At 46.2% G+C, this 24,234-nt stretch overlaps 1 protein-coding gene across 1 annotated transcript; it reads right to left on the bottom strand.

Annotated features, from left to right (window-relative positions):
• Positions 1 to 610: 610 nt before the first annotated feature.
• On the bottom strand, positions 611 to 22,938 carry LOC102567987 (pancreatic lipase-related protein 2). Its single transcript, XM_019485872.2, has 11 exons — positions 22,908 to 22,938; positions 15,253 to 15,407; positions 11,599 to 11,724; positions 10,273 to 10,407; positions 8,091 to 8,199; positions 5,170 to 5,286; positions 4,965 to 5,075; positions 4,347 to 4,465; positions 2,357 to 2,486; positions 1,876 to 1,987; positions 611 to 782 (listed from the first exon to the last, which is right to left on the bottom strand). The coding sequence occupies exons 1-11, from the start codon at positions 22,936 to 22,938 to the stop codon at positions 611 to 613; spliced, it is 1,317 nt and encodes a 438-aa protein (XP_019341417.2).
• Positions 22,939 to 24,234: the final 1,296 nt, after the last annotated feature.

Consider the following 24,234-nt stretch of genomic DNA (forward strand, 5'->3'; position numbering starts at 1 on the left):
AACCGCGGCGTTAAGCGAGGAGTAGCTGTCCTGCAGCTGAGTCCCTCCTCCCTCCCCGTATCAAGGAGAACAGACTAATTACATCCTGTGTCCTACCTATGATGCACATCTCAATCCAGTCCCCCACTGTACAGTTGGGCGGCGGGGATCAGCTCCGCGCCTGGTCCTGTCCTGAGCAGTGCCGAGTTGGGTGCATCAAGGGGCCACCCAGAACTTTTGAGGGCTGATCTTGGGGGGGGAGGGGGGGAGGGCATGTGCCCCCCACATCAGTTGCCTGTGCTGGGGTTGATGGGTTTTTTTGTTTAATTTTGGGTTTTGTGTATTTTTTTTTCTATAGTGTCCAAAGTTAATTCCTGTGCAATTTAGAGATCCACTGTCATTTCTAAGCCTTTTTTTCCTGCAGTGCCACTGCCTAACCAGTCATTCTTTGTTGTGCACATGCACATTTGATTCCTCCCTCTGAAGTGCAGTACTTTTCACTTGTCTTTTAATGAAGCTGATCTGATTGAAGAAGCTTTCTGTCCAGTGTATCAGGATTGAGGTTGAGGTCTCCTGTTTTCCGAATGCTTGCAGCCCCTTCCAGCACGATGCTGCTTTAACATGAGTGTACTCACGTGTGTCCCTCTTTTCCATTGACTATGCTGACTATTTCTGCTCCCAGTTCGGCCCAGAACGAAGTAAATGGAGTCTGCCTCCAGAGAAATTCAACTTTTGTAATTTCTCTGGGATTCATTTCCAAATCGATGTACTTTGTATAAATGTTGTATTGACAGAGGACCCCCCTACAAACAGGCAAAAGAGGAAAATAGTGCTATTGAAAATAGTATTTGCTGGGGGGTTGCCACACTGGGTTCAGTTGTAAAAACAAAACCAACCCCCCCCCCAAACCCTTCCAACACGCTGGTCCTTGTTTGTTACAGCACTTGAGTTTTAGTGTTAGTACCCTAGTGCCAAGCACCACATCCTGCAACGTAACCACAAACCAGAACAAGACAACCCTTGTATTACGGAGTTTACAGTGTAAAGTTAAGAGCCAGAGATAGATGCAGAAAGGCGGCGTCGGAGAATAATTAGACAATATTGGTCATAGAACAGGGAATTCTCTTACCAAAAGTCTAACTATTGCCAAGTTGTTTTCTAAGCACAGTCAGTGAGAGTTTTGAGAAGGGGAGAGAGGTACTTTGCAGCTGATTACAGAGAGATCTTTCCTAGCATATGGGACATCTGGGAGGAAGCACAAATGTCCTGTTTTAGAAGTTAGTGAGTGGGCAATACAAGTTGTCATCCTTGCCCAACTGGAGGTGGGAGTTGACATTTGATAGCAAAAGATGCCGTAATCCAACAGTCTGTATGCCATTTAATGTGATCTAGAGTAATCTGGCGCCCATTTAATGGATGGGGAAAACTAAGGCGCGATGGTTAACTGGCTTGCATGCAATCATGCAGCAAATTGGTGACAACAGAGACTTGTTAGCATATGGGAGAGAGCATGCTAACAAGTTCGGACTAGTGCTGTTGTGGGAGTGGCTGTGCCATGCCTGTGTTAAACTAATGAACATGCCTAGTGCGAGCCAAAAGTTTTCTGGAAGCACGAGCAGCCTTTGAATGAGCTGTCTGAACAGCTGTGCCTCTTCTTCAGTGTGCAGTTTGGACTTCAGCGCTTGTTAAACGTTGTGGAATCAACTCTTTCCCCTGGATTCTGTTTCTAGTTTTAACCATTGGCTTGTAGGTCTTGTCTAGGCTATAATTTGCAACCATATTTTAAGTCGTTAACTAACAGGGTGGAACAAGGACCAGGTGCTTGTTGCTTACAGAGGTGAACATACATCATAAACAGATGTGCATGTTAATACCCATTATTCACTGTGGTGTTACCTGTCAATTTGGTACTGCTGGGTGTTCCCCTCGGTGCCATGAAAAACCATGTTTATTTCCCCCATCACGCTCCTTGTTCCAGACAGTTTGAGAGAGACCTTCTGTCTCCAACCTACATAACAACAAAAGTAAAATATAATTAGGCTGTGGCTTTTGCAAGGAACCTAAAAATGAAATAGCAGCAAGAAGGAAAGTTGTCTTTTTCACCATGCAGGTGTTCACTTTGCAACAGCAAAATGTTATTACTGTTCTCACTTTATGAACAGGCCATTCAAGAGTCGTAGCAGGAGTGGATTTTAGTGACTAGTTTCTTTTTTTTTTTTTGTGGCCAACAACAGCTGTAAGCAAGCAAGGTAGAAACCAGGACTGTCCAGGTTATTGGAGGTTTATAACAGCAACGTGTGCATCTTAGCTTCTTTCTAGTCCCATCCTTTCATCCGTGCATGTACTTGGGCCATTGTAGTTTACTGCCTATACTTACTAATAAAGGGTGGGAAGCCTCCTGTATTTAAAAAAAAAATTTGGTTTCTTGTCTTCAGTTTATATGGAAACCGATCAGCGTAGTGACCCATCATTGGGCAGCCTTTCCTGGGGCATGGGAAGCAGGCTCCCTGAAGAAAAGAAGAACAGCTGTTAATGATGGATATTTTTTCATCTCAACTCTTGGGAGACTCAGGCTTCAGATGAGGGTTGCCCTGTTCCTGTCCAATTCTAAGCAGTCGCCTGCATCCGGGGTATTTAACCACCGTGTTTCCAGTATCGTTGTGTCTTCCCGTTATTTATCCTCACACGTGTGATAATGAAATGAGCAGATATGTACACCCATTAAGTGAAGGGGGGATTTAATATCCATGTAGCTGTGGCCCCAAACCCCTCTAACAGAAGGCATAGGGAGAACCTATGCCCACGTTGCACTTGACATAATACAGGGAGAAAGGGGGTGAAGCTAGCTTTCAGTTAAGTTTATATGCACTCTGATCTGGAATCGGTTCATCCTTATAATAAAGTAGAGAGACCTATGGTCTGCTTGTGGCTCCTGGATCCTGTTCTTCCCGCCAGGAATTGCAGTCAGGCATCCCTACATGGCTGCACTTATTTTCACTGGCTATACACCCAGTAGCAAATAGAGGTGCACTGATATATCGGATTAGCACCGATATAAGAAAAATTGACTGTATTGGCAGTCAGCTTTTTTTGGCTGATGTGGCCAATTTAATGCCACCAATAAATGCCCCGTGCATGCGCGCAGCTGCAGTGCAGCATGCAGGCGGCCAGGAGAGCAGCACGGCAGCGTGGAGAGCAGCCGGGTCCAGCTGGCAAGGGTGTTGTGAGGGAAGAGGGGTCGGGGGGCGCAGATTGAGGCCCCCACAGTGAGGGAGGTAGTGGGGCAGGGGCAGGTGCCGTACAAGTGGAGTGGAGAACAGAGCTGCGAACAGCTTGTCCAGGGGACAGAGGGAGGGGTAGGCGGCTCAGGCTGCTGTGCACACCCCAGGAGGGCATGGGGGGGGGGGGCGTGTGCCCCTGGATCTGCATGCGGGACAAGGGTGGGCTGCCATTGTGGGCTGGGACCGGGGTGCACTGGGCTCTTTCTGGTGGGGGAGCTTGGCCAGGCTGTGCTCAGGATGGGCAGTAGAGGAGGGTTAGGAGGGCTATGGCAAATTTTGGTGTGGCTGCAGGCCCCCTTCCCCCGTAACCCCATTCCCAGCGCTGCTGCCATCCGCCCCAAGCCCAGCCCAGCCCATCCTCCTATTAGGAAGAGCTTGGCACTGGCACTGCCCCACCCCCAGCCTGCCTTGCCCTGTGCAGAATCCAGGGGCACATGCCCCCCCATGCCCTCCCAGGATGCATGCAGCGGCGGGAACTGTCCCCGCACCCCCCAGAGGAGCTGCTTGCAGCTACATCCCCCCACTTTATCCCAGCTGTGCAGCCCCTGCCCTTGCCCCAATCTAGCTCCCTCCTTCACTGTGGGGGCCTCAATCTGCCCCCCATGCCCTTTCCCCTACAACAGACTTACGAGCCAAATGCCTTTCTCCAAGCTGCCCGGTTGCATATCAGAATCGGATCAGCATCGGCTGATTTATGGCCCGTTAAAAATCATCCGTTGGTATCGGCTCAAAAATTCTCTATCGGTGCACCGCTAGTAGCAAAGGCCAGGCAGGAAATGGCGTAGGACAGATAAGGCTTCCCATATACTGGTAGCATCATCAAGGCAGAAGGATTTTGCCAGTGGAGGAGGGGGATCAGGCGGGAGAATCAAGATCTGTCCCTCCATCCTATCGCATCCACTCCTCCTCCAGCTGGCATTGCTTCTCTACTGCTTGAACTTCATTCTTGCCCACATCCCGATCCCAGTCGGACACTGGGAGATGGCAAACAACGCAGTGCTTGCATAGCGTGTGATGTTTGCTCATCAGGAATGTGGAAATGCTGGGTTTTTAAGCGGTGACCCAATCCTGGACTGCTATGCTTACCGACTGGAAGGAGTCATATGTCATACAGGGATAACCAAGGAATCCATCAGGGTGCAGGATACTTTCTAAATAAAACTCATGGCTGCGTGAATGATGGCACCAAATAACGTTGAACGTCTCTGTTGAAACATAGTGATGAGAGTTGTTTTTCAGGTACCCTGCTATGTTTGGCTACGTACAATATTTGCTCTTAGAATGGTAAAATTTCTGGCTGGCACAATAGTATGGCCATGTATTATCCTTATGTGAATCTTACCTGATTATAATATCATAGGAGAAGTTTGTTGCCTCAACTGACCAATGCACTCATTTTTCCCTATCTGGAGAATTTAGCTCAACCCTTCTAGAGACCCTGAGTTTATTGATTGTGTTTGTCCCTATTAGGACGACAGCCACACAACATAATACCACTTTTAGTGCCACACCTAGCTGCACAGCTTTATTCTAACCCTCAGCGATCTGCCTTTTTTTTTTTCTCCCCCTCATCAAGTGTGCATAAAGCAAGGTTAATTTTTAAAACAAGTCCCTAACAAACTCTCTTTTGACATCTCTGTTCAGGCCTGCAGGGTGAGCAGACCTGTGCAAATAAAGTATTGCAAAGTGTTGAAATAAGTTTACCGTCAACAAAAGATTCAGAATCCACGTCTTCCTGATTAACACATCCAGGCATTGAATGTCCTCCGTTTGGGTAAAAGTCAAGGTCTCCTGTGGCTTGATACATCCCAAAACCTATGATAAATACATAGTAAGAACTGCAGATAACTTAGTGCCAGGACTGCCACTGCAAACATTTGCTTGCACGTAGGACATTTTGGTGCCTTACCTACAACAGGAGAAAGGGCAGCATTACTATGAATCACATCGACAAATAATGCATCTGAAGGGTCCAGTCGAACTTCAGGAGGGGCTCCTTCAAAAAACATTCCAGCAGGGTCCAAGCCTAAAGAAAATCACAATATTTGCTGGGTGGGGTGGAGTGAAATTGTACCTTAACTTTTCCCCCCAATGTAGATTATCACTTTGAAATGCAACATAAAGCTTGTTGAATACTGGCTTGAATTTCTCCAAAACCAAATGGACTAAGGCTGCATTACAGTGCGACAAACACTTTAATGTAATGCATTTTTGGCCATTGTGAGGTACTTTCCAAGCAACTCCTAAAATTAATAAGTGCACAAGGAGAATTAAGCCTCAGCATCTCTTTCCTTAGTAGCCTCACGCTGGGTCTCAACTTCCTTAAAGGAAGTCTTTCTGTAAATTCATCCCAACACCAACGAAATCCTTTCTGTTCGACCTTATAGTGTTGTATCAAGAGAAGAAGGTATTAAGTCTTCGTTAGGGTAGCTGATGAAGAATGCCTTGCATTCGAAAGCTTGTCTAACTTTATCTCAACCAGTGAAAGGTATCGCCTTAAAAACCCTTGCCTCAAAGAGAAGAATGGGATTTATCTCGCGGTTTATCTGGATTTTCAAGGGGCATGAATTGAAATGAGGGTGTCCTAGATCTGTGGTGTGTTTGTATTACAGCAACACCTGCTGAAATGCTTTTGCAATTGAATGAGAGGAGGGAAGTATTACCCCCATTTTACAGATGTGCAGAGAGATTGTGTGGCTGAAGGTCACGCAGAATATCATGAGGCAGAGTCAGGACAAGCCCTGTTGTCTCCAGAGTGGTGGTCTGATGCTATGATCATAAGGTCATCTGTTTGTAAGTAATACTAATGACATAATTACCATATTTTTCTTGGATCCAACACATACCTGAATAAAACATGCACCTTGTATTTTGGAAGGCAGAATGTAGAGAAAAAGCTTTTTCGATGGTCATGGACACCCATGTGACAGGGTAATCCTCCTGGGAACTGTGTGTCCAGGAAGTGTAGCAGCTGCCTCATCCCACCGGTCCGCTGGGATGCCACACTTCTTGGATGCTCTAGTTCTGGGAGGACTTGCTCTCTGCCCCCCTCGACATGTACAGGTAAAGGCACAATGAGATCTAATGTGCAATTCACACAATTGTGCCTCCTGCCATGCCATATGTGCATGGCAGAAGGTGCGATTGTGGTATCTTACATTAGATCCCATTGTGCCTTATTGCTGGTATGATGTGAGCCTGCTTCCGGGCTCCTCTTGCACCAGCAAGAAGCAAGCTCTTGCAGCTGGGAGCCCCCTCAGCCATGGGGGCGCCCCATGTGCCCCCTCTCCCCATGACAAGGAGATTGTTGTTGTGGTGATCTCCCCATCCAGGGGGTTGCATAAAATCCTCAAGGGCAGGGAGATTGCTGGAATGGTGATCTTTCCATCCCAGGGGTTTCATGCACCCCTGGGGCGGAGAGATTGCTGCAGTGGTGGTCCTCCCTTCCCACGGGGTTTTGCATACCCCTAGGGCGGGGGATCACTGCAGTGGTGTTCCTCCCTTCCTAGGGGTTTCATGAACTCCCTGGAGTAGAAGGATTGCCACAGCGGCAATCCTCCTGTCCCTGGGGTATTGCACCCCGCTGGGGTGGGGGGATCGCCAGGAGGCACACTTGGGACCCAGCATCTGCTGCTGTGGGACTCTGGAGCCTGGCAGCTGCAGGTGGTTGCTGGGACCCAGAGTCTGCAGCTGTTGGGGAGTCCCCAGCAGTTGCAGGACTCCTAGCCCTGGCTGGACAAGGTGCACCCCTGTAGCTGGGAGCCCACAGTTGATGCATGCAAATTGAAGCTCTACAGCAACCGGCTATAATAGTAGTACACATTTTTGAACTTCTTATCATGTAATAGCTACTTTGCATGTGGAGCTGGTCTCAAGGTAATTGCACAATTAACCAGTTAATTGTGCAGTAACTGCAATGGGTAGAGGGGACCTATGTCCTGCAAGGCTAGGCCCCAGACCCTTGCAAAGTTACTTCTTTACGGTAAGCAGTTCTTTATGTAAGTTTTTGTAAATAGTGTTGCTTCCACATCACAGGCCTCATTGAGATAGTACTAGCAGCTCACTTGCTGCTTTAGGCACAAATTACAGTGTTCAGCCAATAGTTATGGCTATAGGAGGGTTAACACAGGACTGCCATCTTGGCAGCTGCATGCCATGTCCAGCATCTCCAGGCTTGCTGCTTTTCCAGTGAAGAAAACGGCTTTCCCTACTTAAAACTTGTACCCTAGTTTGGGGGGATTGATTTTTTTTCGGGGGTGGGGGGGGAATGTGCATGCTTTGTGAGAAAATATGGTACACCTAACAAGTCTGGAGAAGACTTCTTATGAAGGAGCCACCATGCAGCTCGGAAACCCAGCTGCAGCCTCTGCGGCATTCCTGTTATTACTGCTAATCGATCCAGGAAGCTATTCTGTAGGGTGCATCAGAAGGACACTATGAATGAAGCTTAAGTTTTTTGCTTTGCAAGTAGATTGTAAGAGATGGCATTAAGAGTGGGGACAATGTACAGTATTTGCCCATAACATCTCAAGCTTAAGACATGTGCCAATCTTCTGTATTTCAGCAATTTTTATAATTCCTTTGGTACTTTTGGTCTGAAGCAAAGCGGAGAGCGTGGTTTTCAAATAACCAATGAAATGGATGTTTACAAGCCTGTACTGTAGATAAATCAGCTTTTGAATTAGGATATTCACTTAGTCATTAGGAGCAAGATGAAGTCTGTAGCAACAACACAAATGAGAGGCTAAATTCAGTAGATTCAGTAGGTCTGGGGATTTACAAGTTTCTTCCCTATTAATAAGGATACCATGCAGTACAGGAGTAGCCTACCTGTTATTCTTTTGATGCCTTTTATCCTTCTTCCTGCTTCTCCTGCGGCATGTGCACCGAGACTATGGCCAATGATGTGGACTTTTGAAGCGGGGTATCTATGCATTTTCTGAATGGTTTAAAAAGAAGAGGAAAATGGAATAAATGTCAAGCATAGCGACTGCTTTTCTCATAACTTATAAGGCCAGAAAGGGATTATGATTGTTTAGTGCAACTTTCTGCAAAAAAGACGGTGAAACTTCCTTGAACTAATTCATCTCTAAACAAGCATGAGACTTTTTTAGAAAGAAATTTCATCTTGATTTTAAAATTTTTATTAAAGGGAGTCCACAGGGCGTTTTAGTGTAAGTTATTCCAGTGGTTCACTATCCTCCCTGTTGTGGACCTTATTTCTACATTGAATATGTCTAGCTTCAACTCCCATCCATTTGATATTTTTTTTACTTGTGAGTGGGAGAGCCTTCATTTATTAAATTGCTGTTCCCTGCATAGCTACTTAAAGACTCATTGTGTCACCTGGTACCCTTATTATTATTATTTTTTTTAAGTTTGGAAGAGATGAAGCTCACCTACAGTTGTGTAGAGAGAACATTTCTAGGCCTTGGCACGTCTGGGAACCATAGGCCCCTGCAGATGTGGAACTGCACTGGCGCGCTGATTGTTTGAAAAGATTAAACTTACCCTGGAATTCAAAACTTTAATGATATCCATCACGACTCTTCATTGGGTGCCTGAGATCCACATCTAACTTTCTTATTCATAGACCAGCATAAATGCACACATCTTCAGGGTTTCTTTCTTTACCATGATGTCAAGTTTAGTGCTAGGTATTTCCCAGGATTCTTGTTAGCCATTTAGGAAGCCACATTAGTTTAATGTTTTGTCTGGAAAGCCCCTTAACTAATTAATTAATCAATCACATCTTTAAATAGTAACCCAGTGGTACATTTGTGCAATGAATGGCATGATAAAACTGAGTAAGTCACAAAATTATTATACACATTTTTGTGGCTGGTTCCCATCATACTGTAAATTGGACATGTGGTTGGTGCACTCCCGGGGCTGGGAGTGCCAATCGGCTGATCGGCACCCCCATCCCACAGAGTGCCAGTTCACTCATTGGTTCTTTCAGCCTCCAAAGCACCAGTCAGCTGATTGGTGCTCTCGGTCTCGGGAGCACACTGGAGCCTTCCTGGGCTCCCCCTGCACCAGCAACAGGGTGTGATTGCATGTGGCATGGTGGGAGGCACCATTATTGAGATCAGGGATCGGATCCCATCTCTCCTTTAATTGAACTCCCTCAGAGGCTTAAAGTGTTGCAGGTAAAGAGTTCAGTGCACAAATTCTGGCTTTAAAAGGTCCAAAATGAATGGAAAACATTACTTTCCTATTATCCATCAATTGTGGAGGTCCAAGCAGAACCAGAAACTTTTTCATTCAGTTTGGCACAAGGAAAAAAGCATCTGACAGGGACCTACCCTTGGTCTGGATCCATGGTTTGGAAGCCAAGGGCTTGGTCTGGCTAGCCTTGAATTTTGTGCCAGTGTTCAGGGTGGTGAGTAGTGACACACGGCATGCAACATACCTGATGGGGTAGGGGATGAGTAAGACAGTTGGGAGAAAAAAAATCAGTTTACAACCCTGTAAATTGGAAGGGAATTACACCTCTGCAAACCGACAAAAAGATCCAAGAGTTACTGATGCAGAGATAACACAATGGCAGCGGTTTCGTTATGGGAAAGGTGTTGCAGCGCAAACATTTCACAAAATTTCAGCTGATGTGTGCAAGTCCCCTGCTACCTTGTCACTGCTGTAACTTGTTGGGTTGTCCATACTTTAAGATCTAATTTGCCTCAAGCATGTTGTAGTAGGAACAGTTCTTTATTAGTCACATGGCATGCCTCCCCTCCAAGCACATTTTGCCATCTACTGGTCTTTTAGGTTAATTTGGTGCCTTTTTCAGTCATCTGATCCCTTTGGGACCAGCGTCACCTCTGTAGCCATGTGAACGTTCATGTTGCCTGTGAGTTGCACGTGCAGGTTCAGATCATACTTTTGTGATGTTCCTGAAATAGCGGTATTTTCATAAATGCGTTATGGCTAGATTTGAATCTTTGTTGTGGGTTTTTTTTTAAAGAAGTAACTTAAAATCCTTTAAGCAACTAACAAATAACTTATTTACCTTGAGAGTATTTATGAAATAAGCAATTTCAGCCCCAGTAACACGGATGTTGTTCACTGCTCTGATATACGTGTCTTTTGCACCATCTTCCCAGTCCACAGCAATACAGTTCACATCTTCCACTTGTATTAAGAGCTGGTGGGTGCAAACAGAAAGCCGAGAATATAAGAAAACGTGCCATAAGAAATTATGATTCAACTTCAACCAAAACGAATGTATTAACTAGTAACTTGAATCATTGGGTTTCCTGCTTTTCAAAGGACAACTCTTTATAAGAGTACCTACATCCACTAAAACAAGGGTCTTTCAGAATAATGCACACTGTACAGTGTGCTAATAATGCATTTCATGCATAGGTATCTGATTTGTTACAAGTGATGTCAAAATATTTTTCTATTTTTCTCCCTTTCTCCTCTCAACTATGTATGGGAATTATTTAGGATCACAATTATCCAGCAGTTCCTATCAACTGTGCAGCAATTGCAGTATAGTATATATTACGTGATTTATGGTTCCATTAAACTTGTTTATGAAATCGGCATGTTTTAAGCTGTTTTTGAAAACTTGCACAAGGTATCTAAAACTGAAGAGCTCAGAACTGAATGGGAGATGCCTACAAGAGCACATAAAGCTAATGCTTAATCTCATCTACACAGTCCTACAAAAGTCAAGGATTTTCACTTCTAACTGTTTGAGGCCTGATTTGTGTACAAAGGAAAAACCAAAAGCAGAAAGAACGTAATAAAGGCACAGACTGAGTGAGGCAGGAAAATATATGTTGAAACCTGAGAGCTGCTTCAGTGAAAGTTGCTGATAGCTCAGCACCCCTCAAGATTTTCAGGGTTTTTCTCTCTCATTTCTTATCATGAATTGGCATTTAATACAAATGCTAAGGTTTTGGTTTTGGTTATGCATTTGATTTTGTGAAAATTCTGTCAAGTTGTACAAACTGCAAAATGTACAAATTAAGAGGTCCTTAAGTCCAGACATTTCTACTGAGGGAGACTTGCATTAAGCTGGTGGCTATGGGTTTGGGCTGGGATGCATGACATTCAGGTCCAGTTCACTCCTTTAATCTGATTCAAAGTGTTCTGGGATGGAAAAACTGCTCAGAACCAGGCTGTAGAGTCTCCTTTGTCCCACGTGACCAGAAAGGTCCATGGAAACATTTTAGCTTTGATTAAATTGATGTATTGGTTAATACCTGCTCTCCATTAACAATGTCAGATGGATTTCAAAGTAGAAGCTGAATATTGGTATTTAAATATTAGCTATTGAATATAGCTGCAACTATAATACTGACATTTGGAAGATAGTTTCTCATACCATGCACATGTGTACCACCCAGGTATTCTTTGCGTTGCTTTTGAATCCATGTACAATGAAGCGGGTTCTTCTACGGGAGGAGAAATTCGAGTTTGTGATGGTTGAAGGATATATTGCAGAGAGAATCTGTTATGAGTAAAATCATTAATGATCATTAAGACCTTTTTTTGTCATTCTCTTCAATTGGTTGCACAAAAAAGTGCTCCATGTGTGGGGAGTATGCCCCCTGCGTGGGAGTCGGAAACTCACTTGAGTGGTCAGTATTTTCAGCTGTTGGAGCATAGATTCATAGATGTTAGGGTCAGAAGGGACCTCAATAGATCATCGAGTCCGACCCCCTGCATAAGCAGGAAAGAGTGCTGGGTCTAGATGACCCCAGCTAGATACTCATCTAACCTCCTCTTGAAGACCCCCAGGGCAGGGGAGAGCACCACCTCCCTTGGGAGCCCGTTCCAGACCTTGGCCACTCGAACTGTGAAGAAGTTCTTCCTAATGTCCAGTCTAAATCTGCTCTCTGCTAGCTTGTGGCCATTGTTTCTTGTAACCCCCGGGGGCGCCTTGGTGAATAAATACTCACCAATTCCCTTCTGTGCCCCCGTGATGAACTTAAAGGCAGCCACAAGGTCGCCTCTCAACCTTCTCTTGCGGAGGCTGAAAAGGTCCAGTTTCTCTAGTCTCTCCTCGTAGGGCTTGGTCTGCAGGCCCTTGACCATACGAGTTGCCCTTCTCTGGACCCTCTCCAGGTTATCCGCATCCTTCTTGAAGTGTGGCGCCCAGAATTGCACGCAGTACTCCAACTGCCGTCTGACCGGTGCCCTATAGAGGGGAAGTATCACCTCCTTGGACCTATTCGTCATGCATCTGCTGATGCACAATAAAGTGCCATTGGCTTTTCTGATGGCTTCGTCACACTGCCAGCTCATGTTCATCTTGGAGTCCACTAGGACTCCAAGATCCCTTTCCACCTCTGTGCCACCCAGCAGGTCATTCCCTAGGCTGTAGGTGTGCTGGACATTTTTCCTCCCTAGGTGCAGCACTTTACATTTCTCCTTGTTGAACTGCATCCTGTTGTTTTCTGCCCACTTGTCCAACCTGTCCAGGTCTGCCTGCAGCTGTTCCCTGCCCTCCGGCGTGTCCACTTCTCCCCATAGCTTTGTGTCATCTGCAAACTTGGACAGAGTACATTTCACTCCCTCGTCCAAGTCGCTGATGAAGACATTAAAGAGTATCGGTCCAAGGACCGAGCCCTGCGGGACCCCACTGCCCACACCCTTCCAGGTCGAGACCGACCCATCCACCACGACTCTTTGGGTGCAACCCTCTAGCCAATTCGCCACCCACCGGACTGTGCAGTCATCCACATCACAGCCTTTTAGCTTGTTCACCAGTATGGGGTGGGATACTGTATCGAAGGCCTTCCTGAAGTCTAAGTATACGACATCCACCCCTCCTCCTGTGTCCAGGCGTTTCGTAACCTGGTCATAGAAAGAGACTAGATTGGTCAGGCACGATCTGCCCGCCACAAACCCGTGCTGGTTTCCCCTCAGCATAATTTGCCCTGCCGGGCTCTCACAAATGTAAGCCTTGATAATTTTTTCAAAGACTTTACCAAGGATGGAGGTGAGACTGACTGGCCTATAGTTGCCCGGGTCCTCCTTCCTCCCCTTTTTGAAAATGGGGACCACGTTAGCCCTTTTCCAGTCCTCCGGGACTTGGCCCATGCGCCACGAGCGTTCGAATATTCCTGCCAGTGGCTCTATGTGTGGGGAGTATTCCTGCCCATGTCAGCATGGGGACATCAGCATCTTCCCATAGCTTCCCCAACCCATCCTCAAGTCCTCTATCACGCCTAAGGGAACCATACTTCCCATACTGCTTCTGCTGCCCTAACCCATTTAATCCATGAAAAGGTCATTTTATTTTGCAGAGCATCTTAGCAGCATAAGATAATACTCAAAAGACAGAAATTGGAGGTGTACAATTTATGGAAAATTTAGCTTCTGCTCTGGCCCGGTGATGCTGCTGCATGGCCAGGTGGGGGGCCAGAGCTCCCATATGCTCTGAGCCTAGGAGGAACAGAGCTGGAGCCAGAGCCACACCTGACAGTAAGTATCTCGGGCCAGAGAGGCTGGGGAGGGACAGGTGTGGAGCAGAGGCTGTGTGGGGGACAAACTGCAGGAGGGCAGATGGAGGCAGCGGCTGCTTGGGGGTGGGCAGCAAGGGGCACAGGATGCAGGGGGGCAAGTGGCAGGGAGACACCTGCGCCCCACACCACATACCCTTCTGCTGCTGTTGCTTTCCCTGCTGCTAGGGAGGGGGAAGAGGAGGGAAAACTTAAGATGACCCTCTGATTAGATTCTATACATGGAAAACTATAACCAATTTAAATTCAGCATCATCTTAAATTTCAAAGTAGTCTTGGATTTGGATAAATACAGTACTTAAGAGCCCAAGGTTCTTAACTTTTAGGAATGAGCATAATGTTGGGAGTCAGAGAGATAGGCGTCAAGTACGTGGGGGCCCAAGAGCTCAGGCCCCCTTTGGGAAGAGGCCATGGTGACCTCCCATCCCCAGTTGAAGATTGACAAACCCTGGTTGCTGTGGACCCGTGCAAGGGGCTGTGGGAGCAGGATGCATGGGGTGCCATGTGCAGGTGCACATATGCACGTGGCCAGGAATACAGCCCCAGGCAGCAGTGGAGAGCAGCACCCCCAGCTGCCTGCAGGTAAGTCGGTGGAGGATCGAGGCCCCCACAATGAGGGAGGGAGTGGAGTAAGGGCTGGGCCAGGGGGTGATGTTCAGCAGGACGGTGCATGGGGTCCAGGCCCAGGGTGGGGAGCAAGACAGAGCCACAACTGGCTTGTCAAGGGGGCTGGTGTAGGGGTGGCTCCCTGCTGCTGTGCACACTCCTGGGAAGTAGGGCATGGAAGGGCACATGCCCCCCAGATTTGTGCACTGGCTGGGGACAGATGTGGGCTCAGGCCTTCCAGCCCTGCTGCCCTCACCTGGGAGCCCTGCACCGGCCATGCTGCCATGGCAAGGTGTCCCCCACCTGCCCAGCAGCAGTGGGGGCATGGGTGGTGGACTTGTGTCCCCACTGCTGTCGGGTGGGCAGGGGGAACCTTGCCATGGCTCGGGGCTCTCAGGAGCAGGGCAGCAAAACAGGGAGCCTTGAGCCTGCAGTGGGCAGCCTGCATCCACCCTCTACCCCCCACGGGCTCCACTCTGCCATGGGGGCAGTGAGGGGGGCACCATCTTAGCCGCCCCCTGACAAAAATAAAAGCCGGCGCCTATGGTCAGAGACAGATCCTGTCTGAGCCCCAAGCTGGGCCTCTTTACATCAATTTCTTTGGAAGTAGAATAATAATATGCTATCTTCTGGGGTGCTTTTGCCCATGTAGAATGCTTCATAACTATTGTATTATTTTTCAATTTTTTATATAGGTTCTGCATATAAATATTCCTCATACTATTTCTTTTCTTTTACTCCAAATGACTTAGATATATTTGTCTACAGCTGCAGCTGACAACAAATTTTGACTTTTTATTCCCTCGACTCCTTTTCTCATGGTGAGTGACGTGGTCTTCCTAATGGTCTAGTGAACCCTGGTAGGTGCAACTGGTTCATAATGTTAAAATAGAGAAAGGTCTTACCTGAAATCTATTTCTAATTTCTTTGGTGTAGAGGGAGAAGGTGATGTTCACACCTTCTGGAGGGTCAGGCAAACCTGGCAGAAGTCTCCCTGCTATTCCAGACCATGGTGGTTTATCTGAAAAGCAGCCGATTCTTTCATAGCAAACTTCTTTGCCTGCGGCACAAAAACCATCTTATCATTATTTTCAAAACTGTTACAGTCCTGCGGTGCATTTGAGGTTGGTAACAACTTTAAAAAGTTCTGGGCTTGGGCATCTGGTTTTATCACTGATGTGAAAGTTCAGATTTATTCTTCAACCTATTTGTGGGTATTAGCTGAAGCAAATAAGACGGGATATTAGTGACTCATGATTCAATAAATAAAAAAGATGAGGGGACTTAATGTTAGGTGCCAGCTCCTGATTTGTATGTCTAGGAGTGGAAGACTTCAACTGCTGCCCCCGCTGCTCCCTCCCCCCAATAACAAAGAGTCTATTTGAGTTTCAGTTAATTTTAAACATGCTTCCTCTGAGCAGGCGAGCAGCTTTGATGCCACATATTCATTCAGCTTTTTGCCTTGGATGCTGTTCATTACACCGCGCATTCATTCCACTGGGCCGTTTACCAGAAACAGCCCTCATGTAAACTAGGTGTGTGCACAGACCATTGCAGAAGCAAGGTGCAAAAGTGCAATGATATTAAGAATAGGAGCGGTGCATTGCCCTTGTGCTATAAACTATAGTATAACTTCAGTGCAAAGCAATGCTTTTATTTGCCTTGTAACTTTTTGCTACATGAAAATGTGACTGAATTCAAAATCCATGATGCAGTTTTCATAAATACGGTGTCTTACCTGCTGTTGAGCCAAGGAGACAGAAAGCAGTAATCCAAAGTCCAATCATTTGAAGTAAACTGAATACTCCTGTTAAGTCCATCAAAAGCATTTTATTTAGACACCAACTGACTTAAGAGCATTTAATCTTTTTAAAAAGTATGTAGTACAGTAATTCTATCCCAGGAGCAAACAGAACAAGAATAGAATATTAATGTATAAATTAATGCCTGGAATAAAGACAGCAGCAAAGCAAGCTTTTGCCTGGCCTTTATTCCTAAAATATCCCATCTTCAGTTAAAGCAGGGGTGGGCAAAATGCGGCCATTCTATCCAGCCCACGAGGCCCCTAAAAATTTTAGAAAATTAATATTTGTCTGCCCCTGGCTGCCTGTCATGCGGCCCTCAATGGCCTGCCAAAACTCAGTAAGCGGCCCTCCGTCCAAAATAATTGCCCGCCCCTGAGTTAAAGGATAAGAGGAAAAAATGCTCAGTATAATTTAAATGAAATATGTCTGGAAATTTATGGTTCTGGAAGGATCAAGATCTGAAAACAACTGATCAGTAATTTTATTAGCATTGCAGATGCTCCAGAGTAATTAGTCACTAATGTAAATAGTATGTGGTCTCGGTGGTAACATGAAACTGTTTTATTTGTTTGTCACCTCATCAGCAGATTACACCTTTCTCTCCTATTCTTTTGTGTTATGCAAGGCTATTTTCTGATCCCAGTCTCTATGCTTAATCTAATGTTGCATTCACATCCCAGCACCTTTCTCAGGATGCCTCGTGTGCACAAGGAAAGCAGGATCCCTGGTGCTGAAGGCTCTGATTATTCCTCTGAAAAGATGGGCAAAGGCTAGCAGGGAGAAAAGGCAGCAAGGTGGCCCCTCAGATATGAGGAAAAACTTCTTCACGGTAAGGGTGGCCAAAATTTGGAATGGGTTCCCAAGGGAAGTGGTGCTCTCCCCTACCTTGGGGGTCTATAAGAGAAGGCTGGATAGGCATCTGGCTGGGGTCACTCTTTCCTGCCCAGGGCAGGGGGTCGGACTTGATGATCTGCTGAAGTGCCTTCCAACCCAAACATCTATGATCCTATGATGGCTGGTGGTAGAATAGCTGTTGTGACCTACAACAAATGTGTCCTTTATTTTTCTTGCCTGAAACAGAGGATTTCTTCAGTGTGATTTGCAAGGTGATGGCTATACTGAAAGGAAGAGTATGTTCCTTAGAAGAACATAGACAAACTTTGTGGAGCAGCAGAGACACTGAGAAGATAAGAATATAAGTGCCATATTGGGTCAGACCAATTTAATCTACCATCTAGTCTAGTATCCCATGTCTGATAGGTGATCTACCTGACCAGGAAGGAGGTTCTGGCCGGGAGCTGTGGGGCTGTTTTCCTGTCCCTTGTCCATTTATGTCTCTTGGCAAAATTTCACTGGGCAGTGGGTACTGCCCAGTGTACTTTGCTTGGTGTTGTCCCTCCTTGATGCGCTCATTTTGAACCTCTGACCTGCACTCCCATCCCTGTTTTGTTGTCTCAAGCAATCAGTGATGTGCCCTTAGTGGCCCCTCTCTTCAAGCGGGGGGGTGGTTATAGCTCTACTTGGTGGACTCTGGACCATGTTCTGGAACGGCATATCATAAGGCTGATTTCCCAACCTCCCTTATCTCACCTGGGGTGACTTGCCATGCGCCAGAGCATGCATGCCAGGGTGCGGGCACACCCTCATGGGAACATGCCTTTTTTGTGCAACCAGGTGAATATTATTTCTTGACTGGCACTGATGCAGCCGCTATCCAGTTCTGCACGCCCCACAACAATTCAGGGAGGATGTTGATAAATTGGAGGGGTTGTGGAGAAGGCATACCAGAATGATCCTGGGAATGGAAAACATATGCTAGAGAAGAGACTTAAAGAACTTGGTTTGCTCAGCCCAGCAAAATTAAAAGCTGAAAGAGGAAATAGAAGACTGTTTTCCATAAATATGTCAAATGAAGGCAAAATACAGGGGTGACTGGGGCCTTGTGCAGAGATTTGGTTCTTTCTGGGAGAGTTGCTGTTCTCCCAGGAGAGACCACAAGTGTACAGCTGTTTAGGTTTTTTCTCCCAGAGTAAAAATGGCCTTTCCAGGAGAAAAATAACCTGGAAACAACCAAGGTTAAATTACTCCCAGGAGAGGTTTTTTTGTTTTGTTTTTTTTTCCTGCCGTGGCTTCTCTCAGAACAGGACATAGTCCTCCAGAATCTCTTCTCTCCCCTGCTTCTTCAATTATGTCACTTCCCTGTATCTCTGTTTGGGATTCTCCTGTTCATTATGTGTCTTAAACTCTTTATCTGCATCAAACCCTTTCTTAACTCTCACCTGGCTTATGTTTGTGCTTTCATCTTGTGCACTCCCAGTCCCTAGGTACTACAGAAATATATTCCCATTATCTCTTCTTCTGGTGCTGTACCTTAAACTTGGGCTTCTAACCATCTCTCCTTTTGCCTTTCAACCCTTTTTCCAAATCTATCCCTTACAGTTTGGCATAGCATTTAGTTCAACACTGGGAGGAACAGAAGGAAAGAAAGGATGGATGCTTTCGTGGTGGTTAAGAAAAATGTCTGGGATCCATTTGGGTCGTTGTCAATTTTCTTTTCCTCCGCAGATGTCCTGAGAGACTTTGTGCAAGTCCTTTTGGCCACAATCTGAATTCAGTTATTTGGCTCTTGTTATGTAATGGTTTATGCTAGTTCTTTTTGCATTATGTTTTCCTATTTTTGTATAGATCACACTCTACACGCTTTCCAGAGATGGACATATATCTTTTTATGTGCTGTATGAATCGGATCAATACAGTATGTCTAAAGCTTCATCTCTTGACTCCTATGTTCTAATTTAATGCCAAGGGCCAGACTTTGTTGTAGGTAGATAAGTGACACCAACTGCCTTTTTTTGATGTCATTGCAAACTAGAAACAAAACCTTCATTCACTATAGACATACCAGAAAATACTAAGATTTCACTATATACCCTTTAAGGCCTCCTCTATATGTGAACATACAGCAGGCCCCCAAAAAAATGACTATTCAGAATCATATAAACTTAGGGTTGGAAGGGACCTCAGGAGGTCATCTAGTCCAACCCCCTACCCAAAGCAAGACCACCTCCAACCAAATCATCCCAGCCAGGGCTTTGTCTAGCTGGATCTTAAAAACCTCCAAGGATGAAAATTCCACCACCTCTCTGGGTAGCCTGTTCCAGTGTTTTACTACCTTCCTAGTAAGAAAATTCTTCCTAATATCTAACCTACACTCCCCTTGCTGCAACATGAGACCATTGCTCCTTGTTCTGTCATCTGTCATGACTGAGAACAGTCCAGCTCCATCTTTTTTCGAACCCCACTTCAGGTAGCTGAAGGCTGCTATTAAATCCCATTTTAGTTACCTCTTTAGACTAAATAAGCCCACTTCCCTCAGCCTCTCCTAATAAGTTATGTACCGCAACCCCTTCACCATGTTTGTTGCCTTCCACTGTACCTTCTCCAATTTGTTCACATCCTTTCTGTAATGGGGGACCCAATACTGAATACAGGACTCCAGATGTGGCCTCACCGGTGCTCAATAAAGGAGAATAATCACTTCCCTTGACCTGCTGGCAACACTCCTACCAATGCAGCCTAGGATGCCATTAGCCTTCTTGGCAACAAGTGCACACTGTTGGCTCATATTCAGCTTATTGTCCACTGTAACCCCCAGGGCCTTTTCTGCAGAGCTGTTGCCCAGCCAGTCAGCCCCCAGTCTGTACTGGTGCATGGGGTTGTTCTGTCCTAAGTGCAGGACTCTGCACTTGTCCTTGTTGAACCTCATGAGATTTCTTTTGGCCCAATCCTCCAATTGCTCTAGGTCACTCTGATTCCTAGCCCTACCCTCCAGCATATCTACTACACCCCACAGCTTGGTGTCATCTGCAAACTTGCTGAGGGTGTGCTCTGTGCCATCTTCCAGATCACTGATGAGGACATTGAATAAAACTGGCCCCAGGACTGACCCCCTGGAGCACTGTATTTGATACCAGCTGCCAACTAGACCTCGAGCCATTGATTTAATACCCTGTGAGCCCAATGCTCCAGCAACTTTTCTGTCCACCTTACAGTCCATTCATCCAGCCCGTACTTCCTTAGCTTGCCTGTGAGAACATGTGGGGGACTGTGTCAAAAGCCTTGCTAAAATCAAGGTATATCACATCCACTGCTCTCCCCGCATCCACAGAGCCAGTCATCTCATCATAGAAGGCAGTCAGGTTGGTCAGGCATGACTTGCCCTTGATGAATCCATGCAAACTGTTCCTAATCACCTTCACCTCCTCCAAGTGCTTAGAATTGGATTCCTTGAGCATCTGTTCTGTAACTTTTTTTTCTCCAGTGATTGAGGTGAGGCTGACTAGTCTGTAGTTCTCTGGATCCTCCTTCTTCCCTTCCTTAAATATGGGTATTATGTTTGCCCTTTTCCAGTCATCTGGGACCTCTCCTGGTCACCATGAGCTTTCAAACATGATGGCCAATGGCTGTGCAACCTCATCAGCCAATTTCCTCAGCCCTCTCGGGTGCATCCTGTCCAGCCCCATGGACTTGTACACATTCAGCTTTTCTAAATAGTCCCTACCCTGTTCTTTCACCACTGAGGGCTGCTTACCTCATCCCCAAACTGCTGCCTGGTGCAGCAGTCTTGGAGCTGACCTTGCATGTGAAGACTGAGGTGAGAAGGGCATTGAGCACTTCAGCCTTTTCTGCATCTTCTGTCACAGCCCCTATTCAGTAAGGGACCCACACTTCCCTGATCCTCCTCTTGCTACCAGCGTACATGTAGAAACTTTTCTTGTTACCCTTCACATCCCTTGCTAGCTCCAACTCCAACTGCACTTTGGCATCCTGACTGCACCCCTGCATGCCCAAGCAATACTCTTATATTCCTCCATATTTATTTGTCCAAGTTTTTATTTCTTATTAGCTCCCTTTTTGTGACTTAGTTTATTGAAGAGAAAGATAGAATCATAGAAAATTAGGGTTAAAAGGGACCTCAGGAGGTCATGTAGTCCAACCCCCTGGTCAAACTAGATCATCCCAGCCATGGGCCCACGGCTTTGTCTAGCCACGTATTAAACACTACCAACAAGTTAAAAACCATCCCATGAATTAAAAGAAAACAAGGATAGCATATTTTCCAGAGACATGCTTTTCAATAGCTAGGATGGGAGGTAGATGTGGTAGGTTTTGAGGTAGTTTCCTGGGTTTTTCCAGATGTTAAAAGATGATGCCCAGAGAACTATCTAATTTTCTGATACAATGAAGAGTGAAGTCAACTCTGGCCATTGAAGTACAGTACAGGAAGTGGAAGACTTCATCTCTTCTCCAGATTGCCTCCTATATGTTTCTCAGTGTCTAGTACAATGGAGTCTGCATTCTAGAATGGGATTCATTAGCACTATTGCAGTGCAGAACACATAAGATAACATCTTGACCTTAACTAATTAAGTCTTCCTGTCCATCCAATGGCAGGCAGCTAAGTTTTTTCAAGAGGCATAACCATAGAGCTTACAGTTTTAAGGATACTGCTGATATACTTGATAAAGACACAAATATAGCAGTACAGCCAGTTTTTTGGTTTTTTTAAGGCCTAGATCAGTTGGATGGAATGACTGAACGTAGCAATGGAGAAGCATCCTCAATTCATTCAAGGCTTTGTCCTCCTGCTGTTGAATTGTTTCACGTGCTATTTCTTTAGTACTGGAGAATCCATTGCCTCACTTGACTAGGATTCCTATGGTTTTTTTTAAAGCTAGAAAAAACCACTGTGATCATTAGACTGATGTATCAGCCGCATAGCGCGTCGGCACTGATAACAGGAAAATTAACATTATCGGCAATAGCCTTTTTTTGGCTGATAATGTCACCAATAAATACCATGTGCATGCGCGCAGCTATAGCATGCATATGGCCAGGAATACAGCCGGGAATTTTGGAGAGCAGCATCCTGCTGGTAAGTCTGTGGTGGGGAAAGGGACATGGGGGGGGTAGATTGAGGCCCCCAGGGTGAGGGAGGGAAGGAGGGAGTGGAGCAGGGGAAGACACTGCCCTGCTGGGGCATAACACAGGCTGGAGTGGCAGGCTGTTTGTGCGGTGGGTGGGGAGGGGGAGTCCTGGGGTGTATGTGCCCCCCGGATTTGTGTGTGGGGTGAAAGCGGGCTGCCTGCCTCTTCCCAGCAGTGGGCAGGGCTAGGGCTTCCCGGAGCTGGCAGGGGCAGGGTGGGCTCAGATGCATGGGGTGCACAAAGGTAGTACTGGGAGGGATGGCTACAGTTGAAGCCCCCACTAGTGCCATCCCAGCTCAGGACACTGTGCTCTGCTGCAGCTGAGCCTGCCTTGGCCCAGCCCCCACACTGGGAAGAGGCCTGCGCAGCCCCTAGCCATGAGTGCAGCCATGCCCTCTCCCTACCCCCCTGCATCCTCCGGACAAGCCGCTCCCAGCTTTGTCCTGCCCCAGTCCCACTCCCTCACCAGGGGGTCTTTGATCTGCCCCCCCATGCCCCTTCCCTCCGTCATGCCCCTTCCCCCCCCGACAGACTTACTAGGAGGATACTGCTGTCCATGCTGCCCAGCTGTATTCCTGTGGATTGGTATTGGCCAATTATGGCTGGTTAATAATTCACCACTGATATCAGCCAAGAAAATCTTTATCAGTGCACCCCTGCTGATCATCTCTCTTGGCCTCCTGCACATCATAAGCTGTTAAATAAGTCTGGGAGGTGGCTCTGTTAGATGCTTCTCCCAATTCATAATAATTGATTGGGGCTTCTTACCTCTTCTTCCTTTTGGCTTTTTCACCTTCATCTTGGTGAGGGCTTGGGGCTATAGTTAAACTCTGACCTATTCGCAACCTGCTTTTGCTTGTCATCTGTCCCTTTTCAGCTGGAGAATGCCTTTTTTGATGACTACTATGAGAACTGCTCTAATGATTGTTTGATAAGACGCATCCTTTTTCACATTTCTTCATTCAGTTGTCTCAAGCATTCTTCCTATATTCCACTCATTCTTTAAACTTTGTGCTGCTTCCGATAGTGCTTCATGTAGTTTAACCTCTTTCATGACTTCAACCATTGTCTGTGTCTGCGTATGAGGAAGGGAATCCAGATTTCACCTGATGCAGTTATATGGCTTTTTTTTCTGATCATTCAGGAAAATAAACTTTGGAATAAACTCCCCACTGCTTCACGTCAGCCCTTTCTAATTCTGTCTGTTATCCCAGCCGTGGTGTGCAATCATCCCAAGGGTACTTCATCACCTGTTGGGGTTTGTCAGTGTTAAGATGCCGCAATCTCTTCTGGTCAGAGCTTCCCCAGAATGACTTGGTTTGCTTCTCATCTGGTGACTTAAATTGCCCTAGTATTTATTCCCATCTGCGCTCGTTCCTCTGATTATCGGCAGGGGGTCTTTCTGGCCCCCGATCTCTGCATGGAAAATAATGAAGCACACCATCCTTGAAGCTCTTTTCCATCACTTACCACTCCAATTCCAGAATGATGTTGCTTTGGGATGTCTGTTCAGCTCGCTCCCTCAGAAGTCCTGGTTGTTACCTGCCCTCTTTGCTTACTGGAGTCGGTCCCAGAGCAGTGGGTGTGGGCCCAGCCATGTGATGTCTAATGATGTGTTTGGTGTAGAAGGATGTGGATCTTGGTAATTAATCTCCCCACTGGTTGTAACATCATTCTGCTCTCCCATGTCTCTTCCTTTTGTATCGTAGCAAAATCTGGTGTCTTCCTAAGAGCTGGAATGTGGGGGGCGGGGGGATGACCAAGTCCACATCTGGGGACGTAAGGTGCAATTCACTGGGATTTAGGTGGCTTCAGGCCCAGAAACAATCCCAATTCAGCACCTGAGAAGGTTGGTGATTGATTTTTGCTGATAAAGTTACTTAAGTGTTACTTAGGTTCTGCTCCTACAGTAGCCTGCTGTATTACGATCCCTGGAGAACCTCCTTAAAGACTGTTCATCTTTCTGGGGAGTCTTCTATCTGATCCTGAAAAAAGCTTGTATTGCTTAGAGGTAAAAGTTATGGCTTTACCTTCATGTATCCATGGAGGATTGCCTAGCAGCAGTCACAAGAGTATTTTGAGCATATTTATTTAT

The sequence above is a fragment of the Alligator mississippiensis genome, chromosome 6, assembly GCF_030867095.1.
Source record: "Alligator mississippiensis isolate rAllMis1 chromosome 6, rAllMis1, whole genome shotgun sequence".
In the NCBI taxonomy this organism is placed as follows: Eukaryota; Metazoa; Chordata; order Crocodylia; family Alligatoridae; genus Alligator; species Alligator mississippiensis.

What these genes read in the sequence shown, in the direction of transcription:
- LOC102567987 (XM_019485872.2), bottom strand. Translation starts at nt 22,938, where the DNA reads ATGAAGGTGAAAAAGCCAAAAGGAAGAAGAG. An exon ending in GGGTGGTACACATGTGCATG is followed by an intron (nt 10,408 to 11,598) that starts GTATGAGAAACT and finishes TGCACCCACCAG; the next exon opens with CTCTTAATACAAGTGGAAGA. An exon ending in CAGCAGTACCAAATTGACAG is followed by an intron (nt 783 to 1,875) that starts GTAACACCACAG and finishes GCCTGTTTGTAG; the next exon opens with GGGGGTCCTCTGTCAATACA.